Source organism: Andrographis paniculata, unplaced genomic scaffold (assembly GCF_009805555.1).
Source record: "Andrographis paniculata isolate CXL003 unplaced genomic scaffold, ASM980555v1 Contig95END, whole genome shotgun sequence".
In the NCBI taxonomy this organism is placed as follows: Eukaryota; Viridiplantae; Streptophyta; class Magnoliopsida; order Lamiales; family Acanthaceae; genus Andrographis; species Andrographis paniculata.
Window position 1 is genome coordinate 1,633,363 of NW_026137634.1, and position 17,974 is coordinate 1,651,336.

Sequence of the window (17,974 nt, forward strand, 5' to 3'; positions counted from 1 at the left end):
TATTTCCTCCATCTACTAAACTTTTCATTTTTCATTTTAGTCTATTCAAATTAAAAAATTTCATTTTTAGAAAAAAATATTTTTTTAACTAAATACCAAAATACTTTTATTTTTTATTTTTTCACATTATTTTTAAAAGTAAAATAAATACTCCCTCGTCCCATTGAAAGGTTACCATTTTTCATTTTTGTTCGTCCCAAAATAAGGTTACCACTTTCTAATTTAGTAATTGTACTAACTGCTTAACATAATAAATACCTTTTCAACTTACAATATATTACGCAAATGTCATTACTTTTATATTCCACACTAATAGGGGTATTTTTATTTTTTTTACTACAATCCAATATAATACTAATATTAAAAAATCTACGTACAAAAAGCAAACGTCACCCTTTCAACATGAAGGAGGAAGTATTATATTATTTAAAACATTAAATATTTGTAAAATACTAATTTTTCTTAATATACTTTCTCAAATGAAAAGATTACTATTGAAAGGAGGATGAGCAATAATAATTAAAAGAAAAAGAAAACAAAACACCGTCAGTGAAGAAGAAGAAGCAGCAACAGGTCATGAACCCTAACCCTAACCCTAATCATATATATATATATATAAAAGAACTCAAGGTAGATTTCACATTTCTTTAAAATTTTGCAATTCTCTGAGATTTTTTTTTTATCTTTTACAGTTTTTTGCATAATAGTGAAGATACAGTTTAGAAGTTTATTTTTAAGTTGATTAATTTTTCACGGAGTAATTTTTATAGTGAAGTAAGATCTGAAACTTTATCTCCTTGTATTAGAAAAGATTGCCACCAGAAAAGAATATTTTTTTCAGGCAGAACTTCATCTCTTCTTCAGGCAGAACTTCATCTCTTACTTCACTAATATAAAGATACGAAGTTTCAAATCTTATTTCACTATAAAAACTATTTCGTGAAAAATTAATCCACTTAAAAAAAACTTTCAAATTGTATCTCTACTATTACGTAAAAAACTGTAAAAAAAAAAAAAAAAAAAAAAAAAAAAAAAAAAAAAAAAATCTCAAAAACAGAATTGCAAAATTTTAAAGAAATATGGGGTCACTTTAAGCTCTTAACAAAAGATTAATTTACGTAAGCACTTTTCTTTTCCCCGAACTCTTAGAATTATATATTTAGTCCTTACACTTTGTTAAATTTCAATTTCAATCCCTTTACTTTTTAACTTTTTTTTTTCATTTGTGTTCTATGTTTAGATCAACAATTTTAGTCCATGATTCATGTACTTTTCTCCAATTATTATTATTATTACTAGAAGATTAATATGATACATAGAATACATTAGCCATTTTTTTATTTTTTCAAATATATTTCACCAACTTCAACCTCTATATCCACTAAGTTAATTAATAGTTAATTTATTTTACTATATTTGAAAAAAAAAAAAATTGAAAAAAAAGAGAGAAAGAGAAAACAATAATGAATTTAAGATCAAAACTGTCCATTTAAAAAAAAAAAAAAGAATGAGACTTGAAGAAAAAAAACAAAAAAGAAAAGACTAAAAATAAACTTCACATCTAAAAACTACAAATATATTTACTACCTGCAACTATTTTACTTTGGATTAAATTGTAATTATAATTTTAAAAAATGATTGCAACATGTAATCAATATATTTACTACCACACCACATAATAAAACAAATTAAAGAAACATATAATAATAGATAAAGAAATAATAATGGAATCACACTTCCACTTTGAATGTATAACATACAAAGAGAAGTGATGATGGGGGTGATGATAAAGTTTGACAATGAAAGAGGGAATTATTTTTAAATTAAATAAATATGAAATAAAAATAAAATATAAAAAAGGTTAAGTATAAAAATGGACACATGGGGTGGTGGGGTGGGGTGACTCACCACTCCTCAATATTCTTTATTATTATATCCACATTTTCAAATCCAATCAAAACTCTACTTGTAAACAATTTTTATTTTTTTTTTTTTTTTTTTTTGGCTTTGGGTGTGTCTTTGCATGAGTTTGAAAAACATTGATATGAATTTGATATTAAAATAATATTTGATAATATATTTTATTAGAAAAAAAATATTATTTTTTTTCGAAAAATATAGAGTTAAAATAGTAAAAATTAAGATTTTGTGACTAAAAAAACACACCCTTTAGGGTTTGTTCGGTTCGAGGGTTTAGGATAGAAGGGGAGGGAAATAGATAGAATTCTTTAATTTGTTTAGATTTTTATTCCCTTCCAATTTGGGAGAATTTGGAGAGGAGGAATTTTATTAAACAATTTTTGTCTATTATACCATTTTTAACATTTTATTAATTTTTTATAACATTATATAAATTATACCATATTTATTGTTATACTTGTATATAAAATTATTATTTTTCTTTATTTTGATTTTAATAAATACTTAGGTTATTTAAAACAAATCACACTAATTTAATTCAAATGTATTTTAAAATAATTTTATAATCGAATTTATTTTATAATTAAGTAAATATTTTGATTAATTATGTTTAAATGATTTGATTTACTTTAAAAATCAATTTAATTTATATAAGTAGATTTGAATTTTATAGGAAGACTTAACATTTATTATATACTTAATTTATATATGATTTTATGTTATGTTGTTAAATTATGGTTTATCTATATTGGTGATGTTAATAAATATATGATGTATGATTAAGTAAATTATCATTCAATCTCTCAATCCGCCTACGGTAAGTATGCTATTATCTCCTTCCTTCTATTTTTTATTATTATTTTTTTATCAAATAGATAGATAAGTTCAATTTTTGAATTAATTTGGTTCTTTAAATCATTTCATAGGTTTTGGTGAAATGAATATTTTTTATCATTTTAGTTTTCACATATATTGATTTGTATTTTTTTTTAAGTATTTTTTCCATATTCCATGTTGTATTATAGAATTTTTTTATTTAATTATATTATTATGAAGTGTTGTTTTTAATAAAAAAAAAAAAAAGAAAAGAAAAAATATATCTATCACATATATATTTTCTATCAATTTTCTTTCTGCTCGTAAGAGATGCTATAGATTACCATCGTGATCGTCATCTTCCGATACTTTATAATGAAGTTATTGCTTTATTATATTAGACAAAGAAATTTTATGTCATATTTTATGAATAAATTAATAAAATTTTATTAAATACTTTTATTTTTTTATTTATATTATAAAGGTAAAATTATTCTATTTTCCTTTCCATTTCCTCCCCTCTCAAAAAATTATTCCCTATCTTCCCTTACGCTGTTACAATTTTAATATTTTGTTCCCTCCTTCGTCTCAGAAATGATCTGCTCTTGATCATATGATCGTTGTTCAAATCTTGGACAGTTTTTGTATGGCTTGTTACCTTAACACGACATCAATGGAGTTTGGGCGTAAACCATCCAACGTTGCTGCTGGGAAAACCCATATCCCAAAAACACCTATTCGCTATAAACTCCTTCTCCCTCACCTTGAACCCTCCCACACAGTAAACCCACGACTGCTTCCCCAAATCATTCACCGGACCTTCAAATATAAAGTAAATCGTATCTTCGCCGGCGCCGCCGCCGGACTTACACTTAACCCCTAATTTCTCCTCTTCATAATCACCCACCACTCTCACCGCCACCGCCTCACTCGCGCCGCCCACAAATATCGCCTGCCGCCCCACACTCCCCACCTTCTCCGCCGCCGCAGGTAACCACCCGCCGCCGACGTTATTAATCCGGCGAACCTCAAACCCCCCAAACAAGCACCGATCACGTGACCCGACCTCCCCGTACGGACCCGCCATTACACTCACCACCAGTAACTCGCCGCCGGCCGCCGCCGCCACCAAGTGATCGGCGTAAACAAATTGATCGAACCGTTCGATTTTCCGATCTTTAATTGCTTTCGATCCGTACACCATCGTCACCTGCTCCACCTCCACGCCGCCGCCGCTAACCAGGCCGACGGCGCGGCGGCCGTTTCTGATAACTCTGCCGCCCTTTTCTTCTCCGGCGGGGTTCAGCAAATTGCAGTAGACGAAAAGCCTGCCTCTATGGAAGAGGATATCCGCCATACACGCTCCGCCGGAATTCATTTCCACCACTGTCCACCGCGACTCGCCCGGCCGGCAAACCACCAATTTTCCGGCCACCGGATCTCTGAGAACGACGGCGACGGCGAGGTCGATGGAATCCGTGGAGAAGACGTGGAATTTCGAGATCAATTTTCTGGCAAAATTGACGTTCGAATAATGTTCTCCGAACCACCGGAAAATTTTAATCGACGGTATAGAAGGTAGATTCCGAACCTTGCCGGAGAGCGGATTCCATAGCTTCATACGCAAATTTTTTTGTCCACCATGGCCGCCGGCGAGAAGGAGCCAGCCCTTGGAAGAACATAAGCAGGACCTCACGCCGGCGACCGGATATTTGAAACTGTATAATTCTCCGGTGGAGGTTTCGAATCTTACTAAGCCTGTAAAATTTTCTCGAAGGATTCGCCATGGAGGTTCGGAAGCTGCCGGACGGAGAGTCTTATTGATTAGAGCGGCGTTCCATGCTTTTGATACGAGTCTTGATTTAACTCGATCGATTGTCCATAGCTTCTCGAATATTAGCTCTGCAACTTCGTTGGGAAGTCCAGAAATAAGAACAGATTGAGAAGATGAAGAAGAAGAACTTGACGCCATTGAAGGTATTCTCCAGCGATAGAAATTTTTATATATTTAGTTTTGGAAAATAAAATGAATCTAATTTACCGTAAAATTTTGATCCCGTATTTACTGTTTAAAATAACATTATATATATATGTATAGTTACGATTAAATTTTGAAAAAGTCTATTTCCATATATATATATATATTTAGACGTAAAAAGTATACTTATATAGTTACTATTAAATTTTGAAAAAGGCTACTTACATATATTTATTTATAACTTCTGATATTATATATAGATCATTTCTTTAAAAAATATATAGTATTTATTTTTTATTATTTTAAAACTTGTAAAACATGAAACTAGTAAGTTACATATACTTTCTCCGGTCCTAAGAAAACAAAAAAACAAACAAACAAACTTAGAATAAATTTATACGAGGAATTGAAAAAAATAAAAAATAAATAAATAATAGAAGAAATAATTAGTTAGTTTCACCTAACGTTAAAAATGATTTTGTATAATAGTTAACAGTTGATTTGTTTCACTCTGGCAAAATTAATAATAATCTAAATTTAAAAAATAAGAATAAATTTAATGAGAGTGTATAAATAATGGATGTGTTTACTTATAAAATTTTATTCTTGATTTTATTATTCAATTATTATTTTATTTTTTTTCAAAAATATCAAATTAAATATACAATTTTTTATATCATATTAATAAATATTTATATCCAATCAAACATCTTGACGTAAGAAAGTAAGGTCCAATCAAAAAATAAAGAGAATTACATAATTTTTTATAAAACCAATAGAAAATCGCCACGTAGCATCATCATCCCCAATGAAAGCCGATTTTACCAGCAGCAACCCTAACCCTAAAACCCTAACAATGGAGTTTTGGCGTAAACCATCCAACATAATCAATTGAAAGCTTCATTTTCTGAATACACCTTGTCGGCATGAACTGCTTATCCTTCTTCCCCAGCTTGAATCCTCCCACACTGCTAATCCACCATTTCTCACCCATCATTATCACACTCCCGTTTCCATATATAAACCACACCATCTCCTCCCCTCCCCAAAACCCTAATTTCTCATCATACGCACCCCTCATTCTCACCTCCGCCGCCTCACTCGCTCCTCCCACAAATATCGCCCGCCGCCGCACCGCCGCCCATCCGCCGCCGCCGCCGTCGAGGTTAATCCTGCGCACCTCAAAACCCTCAAAAGCGAACCGCGGGCCACTCACCGCCGTCGAAAGTGGCGGTCACCACCAGCAACTCGCCGCTGGCCGCCGCCACTAAATGATCGCAGTATACAAACTCATCTAACCGTTCGAACTTTCCTTTTTTACCTGATCTTTCTCCGTACGCCATTGTCACCTGCTCCACCTCCACGGCGGCGGCGGCGGCGCCGCTACCCAGGGCGACGGTGCGGCCGCCGGTTCTGATAACTCTGTCGCCGCCGGTAGGGTTCAGCATTTTGCAGTAGACAATAAGCTTCCCTCCATGAAATACGATATCCGCCATTAGAGCTTCCCCGGTGTTCATCTCCACCGCCGTCCACTGCGAATCCTCCGGCCGACAAACCACCAATTGAGCGGTCTTCGAAGCTTTATAAACGACGGCGACGGCGAGGTCGATCGAATCGGTGGAGAAGACGTGCAATTTCAGGATATCTCCTCTGGCAAACTCATGATCGGAATACAAATAGTGCTTCGCCGGAAACTGCCGGAAATGTTGAATCGTCGATAGATGAGGCAGATTCCGAACTTTTCCGATGAGCGGATTCCATAGCATCGCCTGCAAATCTCCATTTCTGACATCGCTGCCGCCGATAAGGAAGAGCCAACTCTTGGAAGAGCCGCAGCAGTACCATTCTCCGGCGACCGGATATTGGAAAGTGTGGATTTTTCCATGGAACCTTTCGAAACTAATTTCGTCTGGATCTGCAGGAATTTCGTTCAGAATCCGCCATGGAGGCTCGGAGGTTGCCGGAGGGAGGTTTTTATCGATTAGGGCGGCGTTCCATGCCTTTGATACGAGTCTTGATCGAGCTCGATCGATTGTCCATAGCTTCTGGAATATAAGCTCTGTAACTTCGTTGGGGAGGCCGGAGATGAGAACGGTTTGAGAAGAAGGATTTGACGCCATTGTTAAGCTATTCTCTGAGCGATAGAAATTAATATATATATATATATATATGTATATTGTTTGAGAAATAAATTAAATTAAATTTATCATAAATTTTGCTCCGAAATTTATGATGGATAATTGCGTAGAAAATGTGTTTACTGTAAATTTTGAAGAAGTCCGCTGTTTGTATATATATATGTATTTAGAAATTTTGATATTTTCCGATAATAATCTTTTTAAAAATATATCATGAAAAATATTTATTTTTTTCTTTAAAGAGTATACATAATTTTGTTGTTTTTTTATCCAACAGTACGATTTTCAATCCGATATTACGAAGTGTATTTATTTGAAATTTTACTTGATTTTTAAAAAATACATGGATTCGTATATAGGTTTAGAAAATTCACACAATAATTTTGATGGATTTTATATATTAATTTAATTGGATTTTATAGATTTTAGACTATTTATAAATTTATATAGATTTTCTATGATTGTAAAATAATTTTTTATTGATTTATATAATTTGTATAAAAATAAATAGCATAATACTATTTTTATATATTAATATTTTTAATATATATATACTTCAACATCCTTCCATCTCTAAGAGACGTATTGGGTGTTTGTATAATTTTTTTAAAATATTTTTATATTAGTATTATAAGATACTAATAGAAATATTTTTAAATTTTTTTTAATTAATTTATACTATGATTTGATATAATAATTAATTTTTGATATAAAAATTACTAATATTTAAATAGTACCTTATAGTATGTATTATGAATTTAACAAATTTAATATAAAATAAAATAATATATCATCGCCAAAGTGACTTAAGAGTTCAGATTCATGAATTTTTTAACGCCTCATTCTAATAGACTATAATAATCTGAATTAAATACATTTAATTTTAAAAATTCAATAAAATCTTATAAAATGAGTACACCCCTAAAATTCTAGTAAAATTTTACAGAACATTTTCAGTAAAACATTAATGTAACGACAATAATAACTAGGCCGATTTGAGCTGCATTCGATCTATTCTGCACCAAAAAATTTGATACAAAGAACTACAATACACCACTCTATACTTTTCTAACACTTACGCGACCAAGAACACAGCTATTTATCGAATCTCGAACACTGCTATTTAAAGTAGTACGCAAACGCAAAACGGATTACAAGTTGGTTTCTTCCGAGACTTCGACGAGCTTCCCTCGGACCCATTTCTTGATCGTCCGGGAATCTTTCGTGGGTGCGTCGCCGTTCTCTGGTTGAAACTCCAATCGACCCATCGAGGCTTCGTCTAAATGCTCGTTTCCAAGATCGACACGATTCACATTATGATTAAACTCGAGTGAGAGAAGACTTGCCTGCTGATCGGATCTGTGATGAGAGTTCGGAACATTTCCGTTGACCAGCTCGGGAACATTTCCGTTGAGCAGCTCGGGTAAGACGAACTTGTTAGGAACGAAGATATCTCCCGAAAAGGCGCTGTGGACTCCATTTAGCTTCGAGTGGATCACACCGTTCGTAGCTTGGTTAATTTGATTCGTTTGTTCTTCGTTCCGCGGCTCTGAAAGATTGGTTTGGTTGTCGAAAGAAACGGGATCTTCGCTCTCGATTGATTCGATATACTGAATCGCCTCGGCAATTAGCTTTCGACTTTCTGCTAGGGAGGCCTGAATTTGAGGATTACTTTTGGCGGCAGTCTCGAGGGCGGCGGCAGCCTTCTCTGCTTCGGAGATCAACAACCTACGACGAATCGATGTTACGGCAATTCAGCTTTTTAGAAGAATTTTGGTTCAATCGAAATCAAAATCACAATCGAAACTTACTTTGCCTTGAATACGGCTTCGCTTCTTCCGGTCACAGCAGCAGCCCTCTGTGCTCGGATATCCTTTATCATCTCGAGTTTGGAGTTTGCTAATGGATCTTTGTAAGATGGTCCTCTAGGCGACTTTAACCGTGGTCGTTGAACTTGGATTGTGCAGCGCTTCTCAAGGTTACTTGCGTTGTCCTTTTCTCTACGACTTCTTTGAGTTGGTCTGCTGCGGGTAGTCGGTGTTCTCGGCTTTCTTGCAACCACGTCTGTGCCGTGAAACTTAGACAGGCCTGTGCAAACACGATCCCGGTAATCCTGTATTATTTTTTTAAAAAGATTCAGTCTGTAAACATAACATTCTATCAAGAAAATTAAGAAACAAATTTATATGAATTCAAAGTAGCAAATCATACGGGATCTGCCCATTTGGCAGCTATGGCCTCTGAAATCCTCCTCTTCTGCTCGGCAGACTTTGGCGCTCTTTTGTTCCCCTTTGGTTTCGGCATGTGTTTTCTCTCCTCGACGCTCTGTAGCCATTCTTGTTCGAGCTCCTTGCTGATGATCATGTATGAATCCCACTGCAGTTCTTCCTCGCCCAGAAAGCCCTTTCGGGCTGCTTCTGCGACCAGATTCAACCACTCGTAGTGGCACGTCTCCTGCACGCGTAATCTCTCACGGCGTCTTTCCCACCCCAGTCGGACACCCATTCCAATTTTCACCTTTGTTTCTTCGCTGTACAGTTAAAATGAAAGACAACATGTTGAAATTTTCGATTCATAAACTGCAGGGCGACAAGATACAGATGATAAATACAGCAAACTCTACTAAACACCAATCCGTTAAAGAATCAAATCGATTCACAAGTAGAAAAGCAACGAACCCAATGATGGGACTCATCTAAAACCAAAAATACAAACCGACCTTTGAGCATGCCCCAAGTTAATTAGCTTCATCTTGACCTGTGAAGCCAAAAATCATCAGTACCGATGTATATTTAGCAAAGTAAATATGAAGGGCGAGTATTTTAAGTTAAAAGTGACATTGCCAAATGGAATATACTGAAAACTACAGAAAATTATTTCATATATTGCTAAACATATCAATGAAATTGGCTTAACTTGTCAATCCAAAGAATAGCATCAATTTGTCGGGCAAGAAAGGCAGAATGTTTTAGAGCATTAAGATCGATAGAATGTATAAAGAAAATAAGCTGCCTTACGAACACCTCATTTTTTCAAATGAGAAGAAGAAATCTCTCATTTAAAACCACTAAGGTCCATAACAGCACTATATATCATACCAGTCTATAAAATAGATCAAAAACGAATCAACAGATTGTTAAGAACAGTGTTAGCGATCTCAGATATCCCGATAATTTCTCTAATTACTTTGGCTTTTACTTTAAACTACCCTCTGTTTCTTACATGACATCACCTTTGGATCTTGCATTGCAAGCCTGGTTCGCTCCTTAATCCGCTGCAATGTTTCTGCAAACAATTTAAACATTGCCGGATTAATAAAAAGCTCGACTACAACACCGAATGAGTATGACCAATTGACCACTTCGATTTTTACAAAACACAAAGAAACAGATTACCTGGACTATGCTTCCTACCCTTGTTCCAAGGGGTATTGCCTTTATTTGCCTTTGAAATCCTCTTCCGTCTCAACTTCTCTCTCTCATTCACTTCTTTTGAGTCTTTACTTGAAGATTCCATCTCAAATGCTGGACCATTAGAACTTCCTGAATCCATATCCATCCTCAAAAAATTCCGATAGCCCTTCACCCCCTCCTTTTTGGCAATTTCGAAAGTAGCAACTGCCTTTACCATCAGCCCACCTCGCCATACCTCAACTCTTCCGAAATCAATTTTTTTACCCACCTTTTTGGTGATACACAATGTTTTCCAATAAAATGCAGACCCCAATCCCCTATCATTTCCTACCACAAATTGGCTATGCCCACTGGCTTCGTACCTAAATTCTGCTAAATTGTTGGAGAAACAAGAACAAGGCTGCGAAATTGCAAAACCTGCAAGACAGCGGATACCAAATTTCATAAACTTTCCCTAATCCAAAACACACCATTTCTAAACCCTAATTCCTAACGCACGAAATTTTTTATGGTAGAATAAACGAGCAATTCTTAGTAGCTAAACGTACAATATAAATCAAATTAAATAATCGAAGACGGGCCACAGCAAAGATCGAGCAAATACCTGACAAAGGCATGGGGATGGGGGGAGCGCATCAAATCGCAAGTCCGAAAACGCAAACGTTCAGGCACAAAGTTTGAAAGCTCCACTTAGTTGTGATTACATGCGCCCTGAATCTTCTACAGCCTTGAAATGGGTTTCAAATTTGGTGGAAGAAGAGATTGAAACGAAACAAGGCGGGACGGAGAACCACACAACAGCTTCTCTGCGGAGGAGTTACGGCAGGATAATGTCCAGATTTTTTTTTTTTTTTTTTAAATAATTTTTTGTAATTTTCTTTTTCTTTAATTATAATGTGTAGTAGTATTATTTTTAAATAACGAAATAATGTGAGATATATATGTTGAGCTTTTCCTTTTTTGTTGACGCTAATAAATTTATAAAAAATAAATTAAGATAGCAAATTTAACATACATATTAATAATTCTGAACATGTTTATATATATATATATATATTGTATTTTCAATTTTATTGCATTACTCTCTATATCTCAATTCAATGTATATACATTTTTTTGTAATGTTTTTGTCTATTTTATTTTTTATTATAGTAAAAAAAATAATATATATAAATATTAAAAATACTTTTAATTTTTACAAAAATATTAATCTTATGTGCACTTTTACTAACTAATAAAATATTAATCTACTACAAAAGACAGAATATTTTGAATCGAAACAAAATATATATATATATCCTCCATCTGTCCCTTATCTATTTATATGTTTATTTTTTTCATGGAGTTTTATGAATATTAGTATTATATTGGAGCGTGGTATAAATAAAGTAGAAAATATTAAAATAATTTATTAATGTTGTGTGATACAAATGTAATGATATTTGTGTAATATATAGTAAGTTATAAGAGTATTTTTAATAATACTGGAAAATACAATTACTAAAAAATAAAATTAATTTTCTTTAAAAACTACTTCCTCCGTCTCACATAATTTGTCCCTATTTTCTATTTCCGTCTGTCCCACGTTATTTGTCCTTTCCTTTTTTGGAAAATTAATTATACACTTTAATCATATTTTAAAATTTAAAATTTAAAATTTAAATTTTTTTTAATCTTAATTAAACTATTTAGTTATCTTAATCTTAATTTATAATTATTTTTACTAAATAATAATTATTTTTACTAATATATTTTCGTGTTTACAGTAATATACACTCGTATTATATGGAATGAAGGGAGTACTTATTTGCAACAATACATCCAAATACAAAGTTTTAACTTTTATTTGTGCTTTTATTTTTATATTTTTAAATGGACAAGTAATAAAATAATACAATTATTATTATAAATGTTCTAAATAACAAAATAGCAGCGCCATTAAGCGTCGAGTAATGTCCAGCCGCATCAAGTAAAGTTTAGCTGAACGAGATCCGATTGCATTGAGCGGAATTTACGCGTATTAAGGAAAGGTTCGACGGTGTCGAACAAAGCCTAACAACATGAGACGAGCCATCTTATGGTCCATGCCGAAACACTGCTCGCCTAGACATCTCCCGTAGTTTTGCAATTAATTTTCATCAGTTTCTACCAATTTTCTTACATCGATATTTTTCTCTCTTGCATACAATAGTGCTATTACTAATTTAAGTCTAGCCCAATTGATCATTGCTTCATTCCGGTAATTATTTATTAGTTTCTTCGATAATTCAATGCATATAAAATGATTTTGAATCTTTTTTTAAAAAAGTCGAAAAATTCATCCGATTTTCGACTAATTCGATTTGCCAAGCAGATGAAAAATAATTTCAGCCACGACATAATCTAATACTCCCTCTGTCATCTAAATATATATATATATTTTTTTTTTTCATTGTCATTTAAATTTATTTCCGTTTTCATTTCTAGTAAAAAAAACTATTTTTTCAATTTTTTTTTAGCAAAAAAAAATAAAAATTTTATTTTATTTATTTTTCTTAAAATTTATATCCGATCAAATGAACACACAATTGAATTACAGAGAAAGTACTACTTTCAAAATATTTGTAAAAAACAATCTTTGTAAGGAAGCAATAGCCATTAGCCCATTATTAAGAGTGTTATTATTATTCCCTACATAATTATTAGTTTTCCTATATTTCTGGTAGTTCTTTTCAATTATTTCCATTTTGATTTTTTAGCACACAATTTTTATTTATTTTTTTGTCCTTTTGTCCGACTTTCTTTCCCGCAATTTCTTCTAACCCCTGAATTGGCGGAAGCCTGTTTAATTAACATTTTTTAAATTATTTAAAATATTATTAACAAATTGGTAATGATTCTTATATTTTACCTCATTTTCGTTTTATATTATCAATGTTATATCAATTTTTTAGAATAAATTAAATACATATTAAATTCTGTTTAAATAAAAAAATATTTTTACAATTTTAAGTGAAATATACAAAAATAATACTACTTCCGTCCCACATAATTAAGAATGTATTAGTGAAAATAATTAATATATTATATAAATTATTTAAAATTAAAATAATTAATTAATTTAATTAAAATTAAAAAAAATTAAATTAGAAAATTTAAAATAAGATTGAGATGAGTAATTATTTTTCAAAAAAAAAGTGATATGAGATATGAAACAAAGAGAAACAGCAACGACATGGTAAGGAGGACGGATTGAGTAATTAAATTGGAATGAAAAGACTATTTAAATGTACCTAAATAATAATCTAGGATACAATTAAATAATATTTCAATTAATTTTAAAGTAATGGTGATTTTAGTAGAATGAAAAAGTATATAATGTAAATATGATTATTTTGGTTGTATTTTTTTGTGTTTGAAAAAAAATATAATTTAAATACAACTAATTAAATACAGTATAATTACATATTTGATATGCTATATTTTAAATAAATTATTTTTAAATATAAATGTATACATATGATATTTAAAATTTTAAATTACAAATAATAAAAATAAATATTTGAAAATACAAGCCATAAATATTTCTATTAATTTAATTAATATATATATATATAGTAATGTTTTATCTAAGAATGTTCTATGAAGAAAATTACTAAGACGGCTTAAAGCCTTCAACGGCACATCACTCTAGAAGCTTATTTTATGCCACTCTAGCTAATTAAAAGATAATATTATTTTCATATAAAAATATAATAAATAAAAAGAAAACATTAATATTATAAAAAATTTATTAAAAAATTAATAATAATTCAGTGAAATAAATAAATAAAAAGTATAAAATAAAATTATGAATGGATAATTATTATAAATAAATTTATCAGAAAAAAAAAAATTACTTCCTGTCACTCAATCTACAATTTTTTTGTTGTTTAAATTATAAAATAATATTTAAAAATATTCTATTTTTTTTTATTAAAAATAATTAATTAATTAACGAGCATCTGCATGGGTCTTGCAATGGCCATGGCAACAGTCAACTTTCAACCACTTCAAAGCATAACCACAGTCCGTCCAGAAGAAAAGTCCATGGCGGATGCATCTACCTTCCCCTAAATCACCATAGACCATCAACGCCACCACACTGGTCAATGCACCCAAACCCTAGCATCAATTTTTAATCCTCTATATATGCAGGGAACAATTTGAAATTTGAATTGGTCTCCCCTCCCCAAGTGGAAGACTGGAGTCGCAGTCGCCGCCGTGTGAGCTTCTACATCTTCCCCCGAACCCTCCTCACGAGTGTTCTTAGCTGACTCTTCATCTTTTTCTATTCCCCCGTTGATTTCCGCATTGCAGTGGCGCGACCTGATGTCAATTTTGTTAATTTCTTGTTTGACAAGCAGCGTTTGTTGGTGTATATAATTGTAGCAATTTGGTTTTGTGTTCACCGAAGATTCTGATATTTGTGGGCTATTTGGAATTCAAACTTTTGCTCTGACCTGTCTCTGGTCTCCTCGTTTGATTTCAAATCACGGATTTGGTCTGATTGTATTTATCTTCCTGGAATTAGGGATTTCGAAAATTCACTTTGAGTTTTAGGAATTATCCTTTCCCTTTGTTTCTTTCAATTGCATTTCTGCTGCAATAGATTGTGTGATCTGTAGAAATGGCGGATTCGTTAGATGGAAATAGTAGGTTGACTGATGGAAATGCGATTGAGTTAACAGGGAAGATAATGGTTGTAGCCATCATTATCCTATTGTTCGTTGTAGTGTTTGTCGCTTGCCTTCACCTTTACGCCAGGTGGGTCTGGCACCGCCGCCGAGAGAGCGGCGGAATCACCACCGGAGGGCGGCAAGAAAGGGCGGCAATGTCTGCCTTGCGCCATGGGTTGAATCCCTCTGTCCTCAAAGCCATACCTGTGGTTGTTTTCGATCCCAACCAATTCAAGGATGGATTGGAATGTGCAGTGTGTTTATCTGAGGTTTCTGAGGGGGAGAAAGCCAGATTTCTTCCCAAATGCAACCATGGATTCCATGTCGATTGCATTGATATGTGGTTTCATTCACACTCCACCTGTCCTCTTTGCCGGAATCCTGTGGCGAATGAGAGTTCTGGCGCCGAAGCTGAGGTGACACTCGAGGATATTCTCCAAGCTCCGGCAGGGGAGAATTCGACAGAGGCTCCAAGTTTTCCAACCAATGTGTTGTTTTGGGGCGACGAGACGACAGTTAGCACATTTAGTCCTTGTGTGGAGGAGAATCATCAAGGTGGAGAACCATCAAGTGCTTCGTCGTCATCATCAGCAGCAGCTGTGGCAGCATCGGCAAGCAATAGGCCAGATGGTGTGGTGGCAATTGATATTCCTATGCAGTCCATTGAAGATGAACAGAAATCGCCGATTCCTACTAGATTCAGATCACTAAAGAGACTTTTGAGTGGCAATAGAAGGGTTAATCCTTCTAGTCCAAGAAATTCAGATATCGAGCAAGGAGGTACAGGGCAAGTCTGATTGCTTGATTTTTGTGAGTTGGATTGAAGAAATCAACACGGTAAATGCAAGAGAATGATTCGACATTATGAAGATCTTGTTGATTGCTTTTATTCATTCCATGTTCTTTAATTCTTGGCGAGGATGAAGATTCGCCGCTTGTAACTATCTTGTGAGTCCTGTCTATATCGAGCAGAGGCTTAGCCGGTATCTGCTGTTTGTTCTATAAAAATAGGTTTGCTTCTCTGTTTGATGAAGAAACAATGCTCGTTCTTCTCATACAGAAGAGTATTAGATCAATAGCTTAGTTAAAGAAATTGTTATGTATCACTAAGCTCAGAAAATGGAACTATTTTCGACATAATTCTTTCAATTGTGAGTCTGTGCAGCTCTTTTGTTTTTTAAATTTGCATTTTGTGAAATATGCTATTGAGATGTTAATTCCAGAGATCATTGCAAGAATTTACACTATCTTATATCGAAAGCATTGTCCATGATTGAAAATGAAATGTGATTTCTAGCTATGTCACGGAGTAAATAGGTCCGTAGGGATGAATCTGCTTTCTGGTGTTGTTAATCTGCTCAAGACTTGTATACGGTACCTCATATTCGTCTGCTCCCCTTGTTGAACTTAAAATGCAGGTAAGAGGACCCGAAACTGCTCTCAGGGCTATTCCACAAGCAATGCTGCAGCTGCTTCCCTGGACTGGACCCGAGACATTTTTACGCCTCGGCTTAGCCATGGAAGTGCAGTCCATTTTCTGTTCACGGGATTTAATTTTTGTGTCAAGCTTCAGCCAGGTAAACAATAAGCATCTCCATGATTTTGATTTCTTTTGCTTCCCATTGAACTGATCTTTTTCGACCTGTCTTGTGTTCGATGTCCCTTTGCCTGTGTTCTTTCTGGCTTCTTCCAAGAACTGCAGCATTTTACATTAGATTAAAGATCAAGAACTAGAGAAGATTTAATGAAGATAGAAGTTACATACCTGATTGAACTCTGCCTGATAATCGAATTCGTCATTACTGCAATACTCTTGAGATTTATAGCTGTTCATCCTAGAAGGAAATATGTTCAATACACCAACATTAATTACTAGCATCAAGAACCCTAAAAAAATTCAATTGATCCCAATTGTCAGATTGTAAATCTGAATCAACTAAAAGACAGTAACCATGCATATGCAACAACTACAATAAAAACAGCCTTTAATTACCTTGCAAGTGTCTCTTTTTGAGTGTGAGAGAAAATCACTCAGCAAAATGATTGTCAATCACTTGATGGATTTCTCTTTTTGTCATTTTGCTGTGTTATTTTAAACATTGACAGCTAACCTGATTTTCTTGCACATGAAACTGCACTTCAGAATATGGCAAACTTTTCTCTTGTTAGGTGAAATAGAGCTAACTAATGTCTGGGCATAGGTGATGGTTGTTGGTTGTCACTTTAAAAGTTAATAGTGAAAGGAATCATATCCCAGAAAGAACAGTACTTAGGAAAAAAATAAAAAATAAAAAGAATTATAAAATTCAGACATAGCCAAGAAATGATGGTGCTGAGGAGTTTCTGCTATACCTCAATATTTCAGAAATTTGAAATTTGGTCTTCTAATTTGCTTACCTTATAATGAACTCAAAATGCATACATCTATCTATCTGTTCTTGAGGTGATGATGAGGTTGCAGGATAGACACCCTAAGGATCTGTTTGGTTTGTATTTGTGTTTATATTTGTATTTTATGTTTAAATAGAGATTTAATGTGATGCAAAAGAAACTGAAGTATTTTTCTTTCTTTGAATTTAAAATTTCTTGATAAAATGCTCTACTTTGGACTTTGGGGGTTTTCAGAATTAATATGAAAGCTAATTTGTCTCTGAGGGATTTGAATATTGTTTGAGACACCATCAACATGGGAGGCTGCTAAGTCAATGTCTTTTTCTTACCAAATCTTGATTGCTAACTTTTAGAGAGAGAGACAGAGAGTAAAAATTCCTAAGCTAAAAACCCCTTTTCAGAGATCACTTTCCAGTCTGTTTTTATGAGTTAAATTAATGCTTAGCTGAGAATCATTTGACATCATGCCTTAGCTATATATGAATTTGCCTTCTTGTGTTTCCACTCAACTGGTTGCTTTCTTTAATCTGAATACCATAAACTAGATGCACAATCACGTGCCTAATCACGTGACCGCAATGGATTGGATCCATGACATCCAATATTTTAGTCCTTGCTTGT

At 33.3% G+C, this 17,974-nt stretch overlaps 3 protein-coding genes across 5 annotated transcripts; 1 reads left to right on the plus strand and 2 right to left on the minus strand.

Annotated features, from left to right (window-relative positions):
• Positions 1-7,779: 7,779 nt before the first annotated feature.
• Positions 7,780-11,105, minus strand: LOC127243530 (uncharacterized). Its single transcript, XM_051263608.1, has 7 exons — positions 10,870-11,105; positions 10,248-10,682; positions 10,085-10,137; positions 9,572-9,609; positions 9,064-9,382; positions 8,664-8,965; positions 7,780-8,580 (listed from the first exon to the last, which is right to left on the minus strand). The coding sequence occupies exons 1-7, from the start codon at positions 10,880-10,882 to the stop codon at positions 8,004-8,006; spliced, it is 1,737 nt and encodes a 578-aa protein (XP_051119565.1). The 5' UTR covers positions 10,883-11,105; the 3' UTR covers positions 7,780-8,003.
• A 3,192-nt stretch (positions 11,106-14,297) lies between these two features.
• Positions 14,298-16,529, plus strand: LOC127243514 (RING-H2 finger protein ATL3-like). The gene is made up of 2 exons (XM_051263574.1): positions 14,298-15,799; positions 16,381-16,529. The coding sequence occupies exon 1, from the start codon at positions 14,914-14,916 to the stop codon at positions 15,757-15,759; it is 846 nt and encodes a 281-aa protein (XP_051119531.1). The 5' UTR covers positions 14,298-14,913; the 3' UTR covers positions 15,760-15,799; positions 16,381-16,529.
• On the minus strand, positions 16,073-17,464 carry LOC127243515 (uncharacterized). Of its 3 annotated transcripts, none has more exons than XM_051263576.1 (3): positions 17,360-17,464; positions 16,728-16,797; positions 16,073-16,658 (listed from the first exon to the last, which is right to left on the minus strand). In XM_051263576.1, exons 1-3 carry the CDS (start codon positions 17,380-17,382, stop codon positions 16,260-16,262), a joined length of 492 nt encoding a protein of 163 aa, XP_051119533.1. In that variant the 5' UTR covers positions 17,383-17,464; the 3' UTR covers positions 16,073-16,259. The 3 variants fall into 3 exon arrangements, with proteins under 3 accessions (XP_051119533.1, XP_051119534.1, XP_051119532.1); XM_051263577.1 differs by lacking the exon at positions 17,360-17,464 and adding an exon at positions 16,956-17,073; XM_051263575.1 differs by lacking the exon at positions 17,360-17,464 and having other exon boundaries at positions 16,728-16,854.
• Positions 17,465-17,974: the final 510 nt, after the last annotated feature.

Coding starts and splice junctions, on each gene's coding strand:
- LOC127243530 (XM_051263608.1), bottom strand. Junction 9,610..10,084: donor TTGCAATGCAAGATCCAAAG/GTGATGTCATGT, acceptor TTGGCTTCACAG/GTCAAGATGAAGCTAATTAA. Junction 9,383..9,571: donor AACTTGGGGCATGCTCAAAG/GTCGGTTTGTAT, acceptor TTAACTGTACAG/CGAAGAAACAAAGGTGAAAA.
- LOC127243514 (XM_051263574.1), top strand. CDS start 14,914: ATGGCGGATTCGTTAGATGGAAATAGTAGGTTGACTGATGGAAATGCG.
- LOC127243515 (XM_051263575.1), bottom strand. CDS start 16,841: ATGCTAGTAATTAATGTTGGTGTATTGAACATATTTCCTTCTAGGATG. Junction 16,659..16,727: donor ATCAGGCAGAGTTCAATCAG/GTATGTAACTTC, acceptor AAAATGCTGCAG/TTCTTGGAAGAAGCCAGAAA.